Below are 17,053 nucleotides of genomic sequence, written 5' to 3' on the forward strand. Positions count from 1 at the left end.
ATTTAACTGTAACAGTTTCAAGCCACTCTTTTTTAATTGTTACCGTTTCAGTTTTTCAGAGTGCTTCCTTATGTGCCACCATGTGTAAAATTTTGAAATCAAACAACATCCAAAAACCTTCTCCGATCTGAATATGAAGGTTGATCACAGTTTTTCAGAATATTACTGAAGACAAAGCATTGCTTGCTTTTTCTAGCCCTGTCCATTACCAATTCTGAGTTTTTGGTCAGCAGCTATGTTGAGTTAAGCAATGCATCATTTCCCCTGGTAGGTGCAGGCTGCTGCACGAACACATTTTCACATCTGAAAAAAATGAGCTGTAGATCTCAAGAGAATGATGCAGGATGGCCTCAGAACAGGAGAGTCATCATACACATACTCTCAGCTGATTCTTTGAAAGATAAAATAAAAATAGCTGCTGTAGAAATTCATTTAAAACCTGAATGTGCATCATATCATGATTGTGATGTCAAAGACACGCTTGGTTTGGGATAAATGTGGCATTCTAGAGATACTAGGTTGTCTAGAGAAAGCAGGTAGCTACAAAGCAAAAGAGAACAGGGGTGTTGTGTGATCTAGTGAACAACACCCACGATTCAATCCCAGTGATCCCGTTTAAAGTCTAACTGAGGAGGTGTACAACAGATAAGATAGTCTTCACGGTCACATTATCTCTCAGAAATCATTTGAATAAGTCTTTACTCTCACTTTTAATTGAATTTAATGTGTTCTTCCCGAATGAAATCAGTAATTTAATGTTTTTTTTTAAAGAAAAAAGTACTGACCATTAACTTTTGAATAGTTGTTATGTTATTATTATAAAAATGTAGAATTGGTGTGTTCACTACTAAACAAAAAAACAATAGTAGGCTAAATACAGTAAATATACATATATAATTTCACTTTCTCAAAATCTCATTTTATTAAAGTCCAACATAACATCATAGTACCACATATTTTAAAATGTTAACATGTTTGGATGCCATAATGGCAGAAATGAAAAGCCAAAAGACCAAAAAAAAAACAAGGGTAACAGGGTAACAATACCTAAAGCCTCACACCATTATTATGAGTGCTAATCATTTCGGTAGATTTCTTCTATTATGACAGCTGGTTCTGGTTGAACACAGCAAAACATTCCCAAAATCCATTTTACTGGAGTAGGTTCAACAAAACTATGGATCTGTAATGTGAAATCTTTCAGTTTTAACAATTACATTTTCCTAATTAAAACAGTACTTTTGGTTATGGTTAAAATGATCATGAGATAATAAAAAAAACACTTTTACAATTTTATTTTACATGGAGTGGGGTTGAATCATGAGGGCAGACATGTTAAGATCACATGACTAGCCAAATACTACTGACTTTATTTCAGTAACTCACCTATTATTTGACTCTTTTGCTTACTGAATAAATGAATTATTTCTACAATGGCATCTGTAACTAAAACTAGTTACAGTCCAAGTTACCAATTGCATAACGGCCAACATTGTTAACCATAAATAAAAAATAAAAAAAATAAGCAAGATGGGCATTTCACCTATCTTTAGATTGTTTAAAACCCTGGAAAGTTGCAATTTATTGCACAGTAACAAGAAGTGCTTATATAAAGAAAAGAAGAGGGAACAGATTTGGTTTTAAAAACGAGCTCGGATTCTCTCCAGAGGGTCAGTCTCCCACATATGTGGGTCCCAGGCCTGGAACCAGCCTGTGAAGGTCGGGGGCTCAGCCCCCTGCTTTATGGTTGTGATGGGAAGTCCACGACGTCCAGAAGGATCAGAGTCCACATAGTCCTTAGCTACAGACAAAGAACATACTCAGTTAAAGAGTATACAGAATATATAGTGCTATAGGAATGCCATATTTTTGTTGGTCAACCTTCAAGTTCGATTTATCCTGTTTCCCTCATAAACAAAATTTCCATTGGCTTTTGGATTATTGCAGAAAATAAGCTCTGTGATTCTTATACATTTTCCTCATCAACAAATTTGATGAATTTTGAAGCCTAAATCCAATCGCCAGGAGCAAAAAGCTAAAGTTAGGATATAAACAAACTATGACTTAAATGTCACTACCATTAAGCTTCTGACAACTCTTTTGATCTTAACTTAAAATCTATAACTTAGAAAGTCTGAGTTAGAATCGTTTGCAAGAGTGTGAAAACGAGGCTATAAAAGCAGACTTCTGAGAAGAGAAGTTTATTTGTTGGGTGTGACGAAGTTTAAGGTCCCAGACAAGCTCTCTTGTCCCATTTAGCCACGTGTTACCAACCGCCTTTTTCACGACAATAAAAGCTTTAAAAATCAGTGGGAGTGGGGTATTACTGCCATAGAATAAAAATGGAAAAATATCTTAAGCTTGTGTTAACCAAAATCCTGTTTAAAAAATCCAATGGCTTCAGGACGACTGAACTGGAAGTTCAAAATACCAACTTGTCTCCAAGTTTTAGAACTCATTCCAGTAGCACTTAATTAACAGAACATAATGTTACTATATTGAGTATGGTACATGACTGAAATTCTGTATTGACCAATCAGCATCCAGGACTGGTAAATGTATTGGATTTAGGATAATGGAGGATAATGTGAGTGATGCAACTCAAGGAAAGACAGAAAACTTAAAATTCAATGTTTCATCATGAAAAAATGATTTAGTAAACATGTCACTCACCTATTTTTGGTGACTCAGTTTTTTCAACCTCATTGGCTTCTTTACCAATCCAAAGGAAGATCTAGAAAGAGCGGCAGTTCTTCAGCATTACAGCCCATTAACTATATACATGTACTAGCTGATACAATCTCTGTCCCAATTCAGAGGCTGCATCCATCGAAGGCTGCTTTCCAAGACCGAATGCATCACTGTGGCACAACAAAAGCTGTCCCATTTCAAGACTCGAAATGTGCCCTTCATTTCCCAGGACACAAAGGATACAATAAATGGATCCTTCGCAGCCCAGGCTATCCCAAGATGGAAATTTGATTAATGGACTGTTTGACCTTACAGACTTTAAAGGTGTGGCCTAAGAATGCAACCCCTGAATTGGGACACAGCTACAGTCTAAACCAGTGGTTCTTAACCTTTTTGACTCCAAGGGCCCTCATAGTCTAAGATAAGATATTTTTGGTACTTCTGATGTAATGACAAAGCTGCTTGTTTTCAAACCTTTCAACATAAATGTTATTAATATAGTAAAACAATTAAATAAATTAATTACAATAATAATATTAAAATTATATTAGCATTAATTTCCACTTTTCCACATTTGTGTTTTCGGTATAAGGCTTTAAACAAATATTTTTTACTTACAAATATGACCATTTCTACTTATAAAATGAAACTAGACAAAAATGTGTATTTATTAAAAATATTTCCATTACTTTTCAAGATTTTATTATTTTCTATGACTTTTCCAGATCTACAAATTCATACATTTATTATATTATTTATAAATAATAAATAAAAATGAGGGAACATGTTAGATCTGGGAAACAAATTAGTCATCACGAAGCCCCGTTAGAAGTGTGCTGAGACCCCCAGGTTGAGAACCACTGCTCTGAACTATATTCATGTGGACTACATACTGTGCATCAACTCACCTGATCCCAGGTGTCAAGCAACATGACATCATCGGTAGCCAAGTCTGACTGAGTGAAGTCTCCAGGAACTTCCTCAACCTGAGAAGAAGAACAAGACATATGATCCATGACATCACCATATTTATAAACCGCAGCTGTCCTTCAGCCTGCCTGTGTGATTCTGTGACTCTCACTTACCATTAGCCGGCCTGTCTTATTGGAGCAGCCGAACAGACGTGGTGGTTTGACCATATTTCGCAGAGTTGAAGATGTCTGGTACTCCTTCTTTCCACCCAGAGCCGACCAGAATCCAGCTGAGGAGAGAGCTATGTAAGAAAGCAGTTCTTATAATACATAATAAAAAAAAAAACATGACAGAAACTCACCTGGTTCTTTACCCTCAGCCATATCAGTGGATTGTCCTCCCAGCACACTTACAACATACTTTGCAGCGACCGTTTCTTCATCGCTGGCACCTGCGCCTTTCCACACAAACACACAATCTGACGACTTTAGCACAAATACGTCATTGGTGTTTAAGTTGGATGCAGATGGCTCAACCTACAATGAAAGTTATAGGTGATTCATGAGAAACATTACACTATACTCTATGCACAACAGTATTCAGACTGTGACTGACCTCAACAGCGCGTGTGGCTCTAGAGGAGCTCTGTCGGATGTGGAAGAGGCGCGTGCTGGCGGTCTTGGTCTGGCCGTCCTTGCGGGACGTGCCTCCACTATGGATGATCATAGGTTTGCCCTTAAACAGACTCATCAGATGGGGAGGTTCTTGACCCTGTGTCACTCGCACCTGAGCAATTTGAGGTGGATAAAATAATTTTAATGATAGTACATGTGAATACAATTGATAAAAGTCATAACAGACAAACTACGTTAATTTAATGGCTCTTCTGATCAAGATCACACGCTGGTGGTTACCTTCAGAAATACAGCTAATTTTTGGCTTTCTTGGATTTTATAGGCTTGCCGAACCCAAGTGGCATGTAAACATGTAATAATTCATACAAGATTGGGAAATCATAAAGAATTGTACACTTAATGTAAAAACATACAACCCAAACCTGTACCCTATAAGTTTGTCAGTAACAGCATACTAACCCTGTTTTCAAAAAGCATTTCTCAAAACTGATTAGTCTCACCTGAACTGGAGCTCCTCCCATGGAGTCATCCAGCTGGACCGTAAGGAAGGCAGAAGCTGCCAGCTCATCCTGAGTGCACTTCAGGCCCTGCCTGTAACACATCACATGCATGAAATATAATGAAACTTGGTTCATATGAAACAAAAAACATAGATAATATACTATAAACACATTTGAACTGACCAGGTGTAGATGATATGCTGCTCCCTACTTCCCTGTTTATAACTGTAGAGGATCAGGTAACAGTCTCCCCCAAAAAACTGCCCGTAAGTAGAGGGATCCACTGGGACACGCTCCCCTCCCTCCACACGCCAGATCTGATTTAGACAAACGTGAGTGTTAATGACATTTCCTTACTTGATCTCCCCTTTATACGTATATGCACTGAATGCAAGTAAGCAGCTGAAACATAATGTATAAAGTGGCCACCCAGTGTGTGTGTGTGTGTGTATATATATATGTGTGTGTATATATATATAAAGGCTGGGTAGCCACTTTATTTGCTAGAATTTTGCTAGAATTACTACATTACTATTTTGAATTATAGTAGACCTAAATCATGTTTATCAACTTCTGGGGCCCGCAAGATATTTTAAGATCAAAAGATCAAAACTACAGTAAAAAATTAAATAATTATATATATATATATATATATATATATATATATATATATATATATATATATATATATACATATACATATACATATATATATATATATATATATATATATATACACACACACACGATCAAAACTACAAGTTACATTTTCTCAGGATTCAGAATGAATTCTCTCATGAACAGAAAGCTCAAAAGACCTTTAAGATTAAACCTTTAAGATTAAAAAAAGGTAAAACTTTCTATCCCCAATGTCTCAGTGAAAGAGTTTATTTTGATGACCAAAATGAAATTTACATGGACTTTTCCAGAACCATCATCAACCATGTTGTGCTGGGCTGCCATGGCCTTGTTGTTATGGAGGCTGGAGGCATCGAAAGGAATCTGCTCCACATGGGCTATTTTGCCAATGGTGTAGGCCTTGGTAGGACCAGTGGTTTGGTCCTTGTCCTTCCAGTTAGAGAAGAACTGCTTGAACAGGGTGGTCTCGCCCCCTGCAGGCAACACCTGGATCTACAGCATCAAGTATTGAAGGTACTGTTTCAGTAAATGTGCCATTAGTTGTTCATTTATACAAACAATGAAGAATGCAGAAAACATATCTTCAGTCATATTTTATGTAAGATATTATATGAAATCAGTAAGTGCATAAATATACCTAATATAAATATACATATATATAAAACCTTTTTTTATAATCGTTTACGTTGCTTCTAAATGTAGATGTCTACAAACCATAATATATAAATAGTAAAAACTCAATTACAAGAATAAATTGATAAGCAATGGATCCATTTCTTTGATTGTCAATATTATGCGTGTTTAAAATCTTCATTATGTATGTACCTGTGTTTTACTAGAGTAGTTCTTCTCTTTGATGAACTGCTCTGCTGTTTTCATAGCTGCTTTGCGTTCAGATGTGTTTGCATTTGGTCCTGTTGGCAAAGGGAAGAGAGAGGCATATGATAAATGAAGCTCTTTCATTTTTATGAAAAATATGTGGTGCATTTAAACAAAGGGCCACTAGTCATGCTGTGTTGTTTGTTAGCGCTATGAAAAAATACAAAGATGGAATCAGTCTGACATCTCTATAATAAGATATAAGAGATACAAGAGCAGATATAGGGCAGATTCATTTTCTAAACAAATTCATACAATTGGCTATTGAATAATATGAATTTAAGGAAATAGGCCACCCAAAAATGAAAATAGTGTCATTACTATCTGTTTCTGTGGAACTGAAAAGAAGATATTTTGGTACCCAAACAGTTTTGTGTCCCATCGACTTTTTAGTATTTTATGTCCATGTTATGGAAGTCAATGCGGGACAAGAAACATTCTTTGGTTTGGTTACCAAAATTCTTTAAAACTTTTTTTTGTATTCCACAAAAGAAAGTAAGAAATGCAGGTTTGGAACTTTGGAAATTCTTTGGAATAATGTGCACCAATGAACTTTGCACAATAAGAGCAGGAATGTGTGTTAGGAAAGAAAATAGGATACACTTTTGTAATGTTGATTTTAAAGTTAACAACTCATGCACATTGAGACACACCTTTCCAAACAAACACATTCTTATCAACTCCATTGTCCAGGATATAGCACTCATCTAGGGAGAGCATCTCCTGCTTGAACGGGCTAGTCTGGGCCACAACAGATGTTTTCATGGAGCCAGAGGCATCTGAAATCTACAATAACAATGATAAACCACAGGAGAGCAATCAGACATGAATTAAAGATAGATAAATAAAGGTGTCGAGAGCTTAAGAAAAAAGATAATGAGAGAAACAATGTTTTGTCCATGTGTGAATTATGTAGACAGTGTTTTAATGTACAACAGTCCACATAAATAATTAAGATGGTAAATATTCAGAACTGAGCTAAAATATAAGTAGAGATAATAGTCTTTACTACCATGTACAATGCTGCCTTCTTCTTGTTGGAGGTTTCCACTTCCTCATCGTCAGGAGTTGCTGGGGCGATGCTGGATTTGGGCCCAAGAACCTGCGAGAGGAAATACAGGATTAAAGCCCATATGGGAACAGCAGGGCTTTATTTCAAACACTTATCTGATGCCAAGTGTACCAAACATCGAACCCTGTGCTGAATGACCTGATAGCGGACGGAATATTTTGCATGCAAAACTCATCCCCTCTCATTAAACGCATGATGGATGCTTTCTCATTAACACAACACAACACACAGAACACAAACAAGCAAGCCATTGTGCCAAATTTTGCATCAGGTCTGCTTGATGGTATCCATTCTGAAATGTGTGGTGGTTATCCAGCATCCCTGAAAATGTAACGCTGTATGTCATTTTATAAAAACAGGCATTTAGTGTCAGCTTTAACATTTCGCACTTAACCAGCAAACATAAAGAAATAATTGATGTCTACCCACATTGTTGAGTAATTCAGATGTTGGTTGAGCGGGAATTGTAACAGGAAAAGTCGAGTTTAAATCTTTCACTCACTTTAGTCAGAGCGTCTGGTTCAGCCCCATCTTCCACCATGATCAGCTTGGCCCTGCCGTTCCTCTCATTGTCCCGGATATCAATGGCCAGCTGGGAGGCCTTCAGACGTTCAAAACGATTGCAGTCACTGCCACACCACTGATAAATGTCCTGACGGAAAATGGGAAAAGTGTCTTTAAAATGACTCAAATGTACACTACCATTCAAAAGTCTGGGGTCAGTAAGATTTTATTTTGAAGAACAAAAGGAGAGAAATCAAGAAAGTAGTACTTTTATTCAGTAAGGATGAATTACATTGAATTAAACTGGTAAAAACTGATGTTAAATATGCTTAATAATGTTCCAAATAATGAATATTACTTCTTTGGAAATTTATTTCCATTATAGAAATCTTTAAAAAATATATCACTTATTTTTCACAAAAATATTAAGCAGCACAACTGTTTTCAACATTGACAATAATAAGAAATGTTTCTTAAGAAGCAGATCAGAATATTAGAATGATTTCTGAAAGATCATGTGACTGGAGTAATGGATACTGAAAATTCAGCTTGCCATCACAGAAATAAATTACATTTCAAAATATACTTATTTTTCAGTATATACAAAATATACTGAAAAAGAAAATAAATACTATTTTAAATTGTAATAACAGTGAAATATTTACAGTGAGCAAAAGAGTTCTTTCAAAAACATCAAATCATACTGACTCCCAATTTTTGAACTGTAGTGTATATTTAAAATATAATAGTAAAATATTTTAGTACATTTTAAGATATTCAAATGTGTCCTATTGGCTTCAGTTATTTATACCTTCCCTAAGTCTACGATAAAGCAGTCTCCTTTGTTGAAACTTCTCCAGGACAGGTCCACCTCAGTGGCTCTGATGGCCCTCCTGCCCTTGATGTGCAGGAGACGCTTCACATCTACTTCATTAGTCAACACGTGATGAAAGCCAGATGCAACCCCACCTTGCTGAGGAGTCAGGAAAGACAGTTGACTCATTCCATAAAATGATACTGGGATAGTGGCCAAAATTAAAAGTAAAAAACTAAATGCAAACCACACAGCAGAGTGCTTCTCAAATAGCCATGCAAACGTACTGAGCTAAGCAAATTGCTGAATTTAATGCAAAGAATGTGGCATGACTAAACAGTAATGAATGTTTTAGAGCCATAATTGATTCTACTCTGATACTTCTACACCGTAAACCCAGCAGGAAGACTACTTTTGCATTCTCACTGCAAGTTAATGATAAACTCTGCTTCTAAGAAGGGTAATTTTCATTACAAAGCAAAGGTGACTTTACCTTATACTTGATGCCAGACTTGAAGTAGCCCAGGAAGGTGAGCGACTCATTGTTTTGGACCTCACGGAACTGAACCGGACCACCCCCAAGAAAGTCATCCAGCTGTGTGGAGAAGATAGCTGCAGCTCCACTTTCATCTTGAGAACACTCATTCCCTGGAGCAGGGGAAATGATCACAGGAAAAGAGTTGCTTGTTTGTGCTATCTTTTTGATATATTTTCAAAAAATAAAAGCAATTCAGACATTTGCTGATGTGTTAAATGATGAGCATGTTCTGTCTGTATTAAAATTTATTTTGATATTTTTTGATGAATAAAAAAACTCATTAAAAGAATTAAATATTTAAAAAATAAAACCTCAAATAGCCTGTAATATATTTAATACTAATAAAAACAATTGTATTAAATATTGAAAACACTTTTGTCTGCCAACATCTAATATCATAGAGAGGAACCCTGAAGGCCCTCAGGTATCACAGTGCTATTTAATATTATTTATATACTATTTTTATTTATATTTGAAATTATTTTAATTTTCATTAAATTTTAGCTTTAGTCATTTTTTGTGCTTTTGTCATTTTTTTATATTTATATTTAGCTTTAATTTAAATAAATTCATTAACTTTAAATGAATAAATTAGTTTCCTTTTAAGTGTTTTATATAATATTTATATTCTATTCAATTTTATTTGAGTTAAATCCTTTTTAAATAGTTATAGTTAACAGAAACTTATGTCAGTAAAGTCAGTAAGTCTCTTGCAATATAAAATCATTTGGTTCCTTTTTGACAAGTAAATGTTGGCTTAGGTTGTAAAATATCACGATGCAGCTCTTCTCCTCTGTATTCGATGAGTAATGAAAAAAAAAAAAAAATTATATATATATATATATATATATATATATATATATATATATATATATATATATATATATATATATATATATATATATATATATATATATATTTTTTTTTTTTTTTTTTTTTTTTTTACTGAGTCATTAAATTGATTTCTCTCAAAAATGTATTGCGTATGTATTGCATCTTTATTATGGACACATACAACTTTTACCCAAAAGCAGCATACAAAAGACAGTGAAAACATGCTTCTGTTAGTGAAAAAACAATGTCCTACAACTTACAGGAACACTCAAACGGACCTTGCTTGCCAAGCAGCACTAGCAGTGGATCTGTCTTTAGCAAAATAAGAACCAAATAAAAACCCCAAAAGAGGCCACATGGAGCAAATTATGAGATTTTCCACTCTGTGTCCTCAAATAAACCTTGTCTTCTCACACTACAGCTCCATTCAAATGTCTTAGAACTACTATCGGTTGGAGCATGTCTGCGAGCAAAATGAGTAAGTTTAAACCACTGGGTGGAACAAAAACAACATCTCACTGATCAGTCTCTAGAATTAAACAGAAGACCACATAAACCTAAGTGGGCTGAGAGCCAACGGTTGATGCACTGCCACACAAACAAGTGAAGGCATGCTGTAGTCTTTGGTGCTGACTAAATGCCCTTTAAGTGACTACCCTTCTGCAGTATGCCATCTGTACTCGATCAAATGAACTTTCCTTTAGGGGTAGGAGGGACTGTCATAAGTTATTAGCACAAAATAGGTGCACTTTCATAATTCTTTATATTATCTGTGAGCTAATCGTGGTGAGAAAGCTCATGACAAGTATTTACAGTAACTAATTTCTCAAAAGCTAAACAAAGCAACCCAGCACTCTCTTATGGGAAGAGCAGCATTAAAAATGAAATGACATGAAACTGAAAAAACAGACACGCCACATCCTTCCTCATCTAAATAAAGCAAATGTAAAACATATGTGGGTCACCATGTGTGAAAAGATATATTCATATTATTGTACATCCATAGGTAAAATGCTTCTATTCTATTCAGACCTCTAGGTGTGTCACTTACCCATCCACATGTGTATATAATACGAGGGTGCACTGGTGGTGTACAGCAGAAGGTAGGCGTCACCCGTATAGAAGTTGCCATAGAGAGTCTTAGGCACTGGCTTCAGGTCCATGTTCTCAATGCGCCATATCTGCAGACCAGGAGCTTTCCCTGCAGTGTCAAACTCCTTATGGGACACCATAGTGACTGAGGAGGATGCAGAAGATAAAAGGTTTGATTGTCTTTTCAGGGCATTACATCATACTGGGAAAAATGTCTAGTTGCACAGCAATAGAGAAGAGAAATATGCTTTAGAGAAATAAGAAGTATCTGTTCCTCCGAGAATGACTATTCTGATGTCTGGGATTCTGAATCACTGGCTGCCATAAAACCCACAGTCTGGCACAGCATGGGGACTATCTGCACCATTTACTCACATGCAAAAACTCAGATGCAAATGCAATGCACCATACATCACACCTCTCTGCCTCTGTGACGGAATAGATAAGACTTTAAAGAGAGGATCTTAGTAATCATCATGGTGTTGACTACAACACAGCTGATAAGAAAGAGAAACACATGATCATGGTGATAAACTTGGCTTACGTGCTACCTCAGAAACTAATCTAAACATTTAACATGGTCTTATGCTTTTTATATAGTAAACAGGAAAGCATACATTCTGCATTCATCAGTCATGTTAATGTTAAGCAGTCATTTGTTGTCATTCTCCATCTGAGATATTATACATATAGGACACGGCTTTAAAGCACAAAATCCAATCCATGCAAATGTATATATTTACATATTTCCTGCAGCAGATGTAAATGGCTCTTTGAGTAACTTTAATAGACTGTCATTATATTATTAGTTCAACCTGTTTCAGTTATCAAATTAACAGGCAAAGATGCTCTGCTGCTGTGATGTAATGCACTGGTTATATATACAATTTCTTGATTGTTTTTCGAAAGAAGTCTTATGCTCATCAAGGGTGCATTTATTTGATCAAAATACAGTAAAAACAGTAATATTGCTAAATATTATAATGTGTAATTTATTGATGCGATGGCAAAGCTGCATTTTCATTATTCTAGTCTCAAGTGTCACATGATCCTTCAGAAATTATTCTAATAAGCTGATTTGGTGCTCAAGAAACTTTAAAATGTACACAAAAAGTATTTATTAAAAAACATTATATACAATGTATAACGTATAAAAGTCTATATAGCAGTATATAGACAAAATTGTTCCTATAACCAAAAGCGATCAAATGTAACTGCACAGCTGCATATGCATAAAAGTAGCAAGGACATGCATTTCAGATTTTACATAACTACAAATGTTCATGTCCTTCCTTCACTGCTGTACTGCATTCAAAGCCTGTCACTTTTCTGAGAATAAATTAATCACTGTGCTAGAACTTTAGTACGGAAAGCAAAGTTGGACTTTGTCTTATGAAGGTGGATTAAACCACTTTCTCATCTGGATAACAAATATTTAGCATACTCTGCGTTACCATGTGAGCAGAGTAACATTTATACGCTACTATTTATGGTTACTTGAGGACAGTAAAGCACACTTCATTCGTTTAGTTTTCATTCTGCAGCCAGTGAATTTCAAAAGCGATATGATGTAAAATGAATATATCGAAAACAACTTACGAGATTGTGGCAGATGTAGAAAGCTGTCAGTGCACGAGAAAAAGTGATGTGTTGCAGGCTTTCTTTACCGAATCCGCGATTTAACTGGAGGGAGTGTCTGTAGAGCGCGTGCGTGCGTGTGTGTGTGTGTGTGTGTGTGTGATCGTTCAATACAGTTGTCTCAAAGCCTCATCTCAGCAGACACCTATACAACATTTTTGGGCTTTAGACGCGTAAAACAAACAACTCACTCGGTTTTGACACAGCCTCCGCATCTTTGGCTTAATATGTGATTCTAAAAGTGACATAAATTGTCATTTTATTGTAGTATTTCATTCATCACTGCCATTTACTGAAACAGCTTTCCAGGGCCTGTTTTTCCCCATTTGCAACAAAGCTAAATTATATACAATATGAACTGTTTTATGTCAGCCAAAGTTTCTCCGTATGTTCAACATCAGGTAACAACATTCCTATTTGTCACGAATTGCTGTTATATATAAAAACAGTTCTTCTAATACTTCAAAAAAAAACTCAAACTTTCAAATAACAACTCTAAGGCTTTCACTGGCTAATTTCATTAAACTCAAGCTGTACAAACAGAACAAGGGTGTTACAAGTATATGTTTGCCTAATGTAGCAACAGGAAAGCGATGACCACACAATACAAGAGCAATTGTAATGACAAATATTGTCAGCTTACTCAAACATTGTTGGCAAACGTGAACACATTTACAGCTTCTGTTACAGGAAGCACTGCATAAGAAAACGTCTCCTCGACAAGGCCCTTGCAAAATCATATAATGTAAAATAAGAATCAGATGCTGCTTTTGTGGTGGAGAGGCTTGAAACTTGAAACATCTCCCCATTAACATGTGCTTGCAATTAACCCGCAGACATGGCCATTTAAAATGGGATTGGATATAAACTCTCAGAGAAGAGCTGAAAATTACATTACATGTGGACATTATTGTATTTTATACATTTGAAAAGTGTTTTGTGATATTTGATTTCAACTCAAAGACATTTACAGTCTCATATTTCTTACTTCCTGCATCTAAAACACTCGACAGAACGATTTTTAATGACACTTGAACATTCATTTTTATTTTGCAAACAAAAACGTTGGTCAATAATGGGAACTTGCAACCTGACCTTTGGAGGTTGAGATATAATCTGAAAGCTTTACTGTTAACCACATGAAATGAGAACTTTGTTTCTGCTTAGAACTTAGTAACATCATTTAGTCATATTTACCAGATAATCATGACTACAAACTGTCTGCAAGCAGAGCTTATGTTAAAGCCGAACTGTCAAGTTAAATAATCAACGGACAGATGGTGAGCCATAATGCTCTCCGAAGGCAGTGGATTTCTGGGATTAAACTCCTCTGCAGCGCTGGAATAACTGTGACTCCTCAGCCTATGAAAACAGCAGCTGTGGACATCGGCCCAAAAAGGTGGGTGACAAAAGTATGCATGTAAGATAAAGGGGCTGTGGCAATGTCAACTGTCAAACAAAGAGAGGGAATCACCAGAGACCTTTACTGTCTCATGGAAGCTGTTGCCATAGCTGCCATTGGGGACCTCTCCATTGTAAAGGTCAAGTTAACAAAGAGCAAAAGGCTGCAGAGAGGAGATTTCCAAGTTACCGTCACTGATGACACAAGAAAGACACTGCTATGGAACTGAAACACTGGTATATATTTATCTGCCCTTCAGATGGTCAGGCTTTGGCCTAGTAGTTATTGCAAATGTTCCAGTAAGAAGAGGCCGTAAAAATTCTGTTGTAATTGTTATAGATATCGCAAGATCTGTTTATATATAAAAAAAAGGAATAGATAAGAGGAAGTGTACAAAAAGAGCATGTAGAGAACAAAGTAAACTTTTCTACATCTGTTTTCTGAAATACTGTAAAAATATCAGATCACATCCCCTGACATACTCTTTTAAATAAGCACTTCAACATACTTTTAAAAAGAGTATTACAGAAATAATATACTTAAGTGCAAACTGAATGTAATGTATTAAAACTTAAATTGCATGTAATTGCAATTAAATAGAAATGTATTAAAGCTTAAATTTATAATAAATGCAAATAGCTGAACTTTAGAGAGCTTTTCTGGCCCACTGAAAAAAGAAATAATAAGGTTTTATAAAAGAAACACGGTTAAAGTGTACTGCTTAAAGTATTTATGGAAAACTAAAATATACTTTAATGCCATTTCTATTGAGACTTGTACGTGATGCATTAAAATATAGCTGTAATAACACATTTGTTAAGTTAAAGTTGCAGTTTAGAACATTTAAATTTATTAACTTTAAACATAATATTGAATAACACTCCACAGTTAAATTACAATCAAGTACTTTCCGCTTTAGTATGTACCCATCCACCCTTCCAATAGTATCATTAACAGAGAGACGGTTGAAAGGGTGGAGCATTTCAGATACCTTGGCTTTACGTTGGACAATCATCTAAACTTCAATCAACATACTCTAGGCATCTACAAGTGATTTCAAAACACTTTAAACTCCTGCATTTGTTGCGTGATCCTTTTTTTGTCTTAATTGTCTTGTAACATGTCTTGTGATTGTTCTGATTGTATTGTGATAAGCTGATATGTCTTGTGCTGTTTGTGTTATATTCGCACCCAATATGGAAACAAATGAACTTCTTGAGGACAAATAAATGATCTATCTGATCATCTACCTGTGTTAGTCAGCACATCGAAATAAGTGTAAGTGCAAGTCTTGAAAGTGTACACTTAGGTGGCCTTTTATTTCAGTAAAATTTAATTATCTGCAGGTACGGTTTAAACAAAAATTATTTGAAGTATACTACAAGTAGACATTCGATACAATTACGTGCTGTTCTTTTTCATGAGAGTCGTGTGGCAGAAAACCAGAAGTTCCTGCTTTGAAAGGACTGAAACAGTATGGTTTCTGCCCTGAACACCACAGAACTCTAAAAGCCACACGCAACAACATCAGCATTTAATGCAGACAGATGCACCAACTCTGTCCTTCATGTCTTTTACATCCAAATCATACAGGCATTTATAATACATGTTTTAAACAATGTTTTAATCTTCTTACTAGCTATGTTTAGTCAATATATTTAAAGAAATGAACTAAGGCATAAGGGGCTTCCAGATAAGAGGGCTCTCTGTACGTGCACATAGCGTGAGCGTGCTGCTCTAAAAATCGCCAATCTTTCACCACATCCTCTTAACTGCAAACCAAAGCCTCTTGTATGCATGCAAATGGTCTTCTTCAGCATAATGAGAGAAAACAGAAGAAGCAATGCTTTGCTAGTGTTCTCTTTTATATTTTTTACCATGCCTTTGCATATAGTACTTAACAATTGGAACATCTTCTGAGGAGATCTGGTTTCGTTATTGCAAGTTCTTCATTTAATCTAGTTGTATCCGCACAATGGCAATAAAGCTTTCGACTTCCTCCTAAAATGATGTTAAATTACACACCTGGACTCTCGGAGTGCTCACTGGTTACAAAAACAGACACAATAGACCTGTCAGCCCGTCTCTGAGCAGCAAATACATCTCCACCCCCAGCAAATATGACACATGGTTGTTGTATCGTTAAACAATAGGCCTGTGTAAACAAGCATGAGTGCAAACATATGCAAATACACATATTACTTCGAGTTAATTTAAACTATGGCACACTTTGTTAACATGCTATATAGAGGACTTTGGTGTAAAACTGAAACAAGAAAAGTTTAACATGACAGTTTGGCATGAAAGCAAAGAGATGTTTCTGAATATCTAAAGATTTATTAAGAATCAATCATTCATTCACAATAGAAATTGTATAAATTAGTATTATAAAATGTAAAACTAAAATATATACCTACATACAAAAACACAGCCGAAAAGGAGATTTCGAATTCAGTTGGGACAGGTTTGATCATGCTACCGGACAAGCTCAAACAGCTCTACCAAACTGATTCACAACTGAACTGAGGATAAATGTAACATTTAGGCTTCATACAAAAATCACCTAGTAACTCAGGGCAAAATGAATGAATCAGCATGTTTTGGACCTCTGTGCATTTATTCTGTAAAGACCTCAGGAATATCAATAGTTGATGGGTTCTCCTGTAAGGACAGACACAGTACAGCGGCCACCTCATTATGTTCCTGCAGGAAAAGTAAAAGATTTAGATTTTCAGAAAAACTGTGATTTGAGTGTTTTTAGTTTGTTGCTATGCAGTTGCTAGGGTGGCTAAGTGGTGGCTTGCAGGCCCAAATCAAAAGAGCAAAATAAATGAAAGTTCACTCAAAATTTACTCATCCTCGTGTTGTTTTAAACACGTATTACTTTTTTTTTTTTTAGAAAA

General features: G+C 35.6%; 2 protein-coding genes across 4 annotated transcripts in view; both read right to left on the bottom strand.

Annotated features, from left to right (window-relative positions):
• Positions 1-703: 703 nt before the first annotated feature.
• Positions 704-13,283, bottom strand: LOC306846429 (scinderin-like). 2 transcript variants are annotated; one of them, XM_079379812.1, is made up of 17 exons: positions 12,710-13,283; positions 11,070-11,255; positions 9,140-9,294; positions 8,644-8,805; positions 7,831-7,980; positions 7,269-7,358; positions 6,910-7,042; positions 6,203-6,291; positions 5,654-5,869; positions 4,922-5,055; positions 4,739-4,829; positions 4,219-4,389; positions 3,965-4,139; positions 3,777-3,892; positions 3,600-3,677; positions 2,674-2,734; positions 704-1,801 (listed from the first exon to the last, which is right to left on the bottom strand). In XM_079379812.1, exons 2-17 carry the CDS (start codon positions 11,248-11,250, stop codon positions 1,641-1,643), a joined length of 2,163 nt encoding a protein of 720 aa, XP_079235938.1. In that variant the 5' UTR covers positions 11,251-11,255; positions 12,710-13,283; the 3' UTR covers positions 704-1,640. The 2 variants fall into 2 exon arrangements, with proteins under 2 accessions (XP_079235938.1, XP_079235939.1); XM_079379813.1 differs by lacking the exons at positions 7,269-7,358; positions 7,831-7,980 and having other exon boundaries at positions 6,910-6,979; positions 8,761-8,805; positions 12,710-12,795.
• Positions 13,284-15,443: 2,160 nt separating this feature from the next.
• The window catches only part of LOC306845851 (cytoskeletal protein Sojo-like), a 34,449-nt gene continuing 32,839 nt past the window's right edge, over positions 15,444-17,053 (bottom strand). For both annotated transcript variants that reach the window (XM_079378837.1, XM_079378838.1), the window contains exon 28: positions 15,444-16,853. The gene's annotated coding sequence lies outside the window, so the exon portion shown is untranslated. The remainder of the gene's footprint in view (positions 16,854-17,053) is intronic.

The sequence above is a fragment of the Barbus barbus genome (genome assembly GCF_936440315.1).
Source record: "Barbus barbus genome assembly, chromosome: 26".
NCBI classification, from domain to species: Eukaryota; Metazoa; Chordata; class Actinopteri; order Cypriniformes; family Cyprinidae; genus Barbus; species Barbus barbus.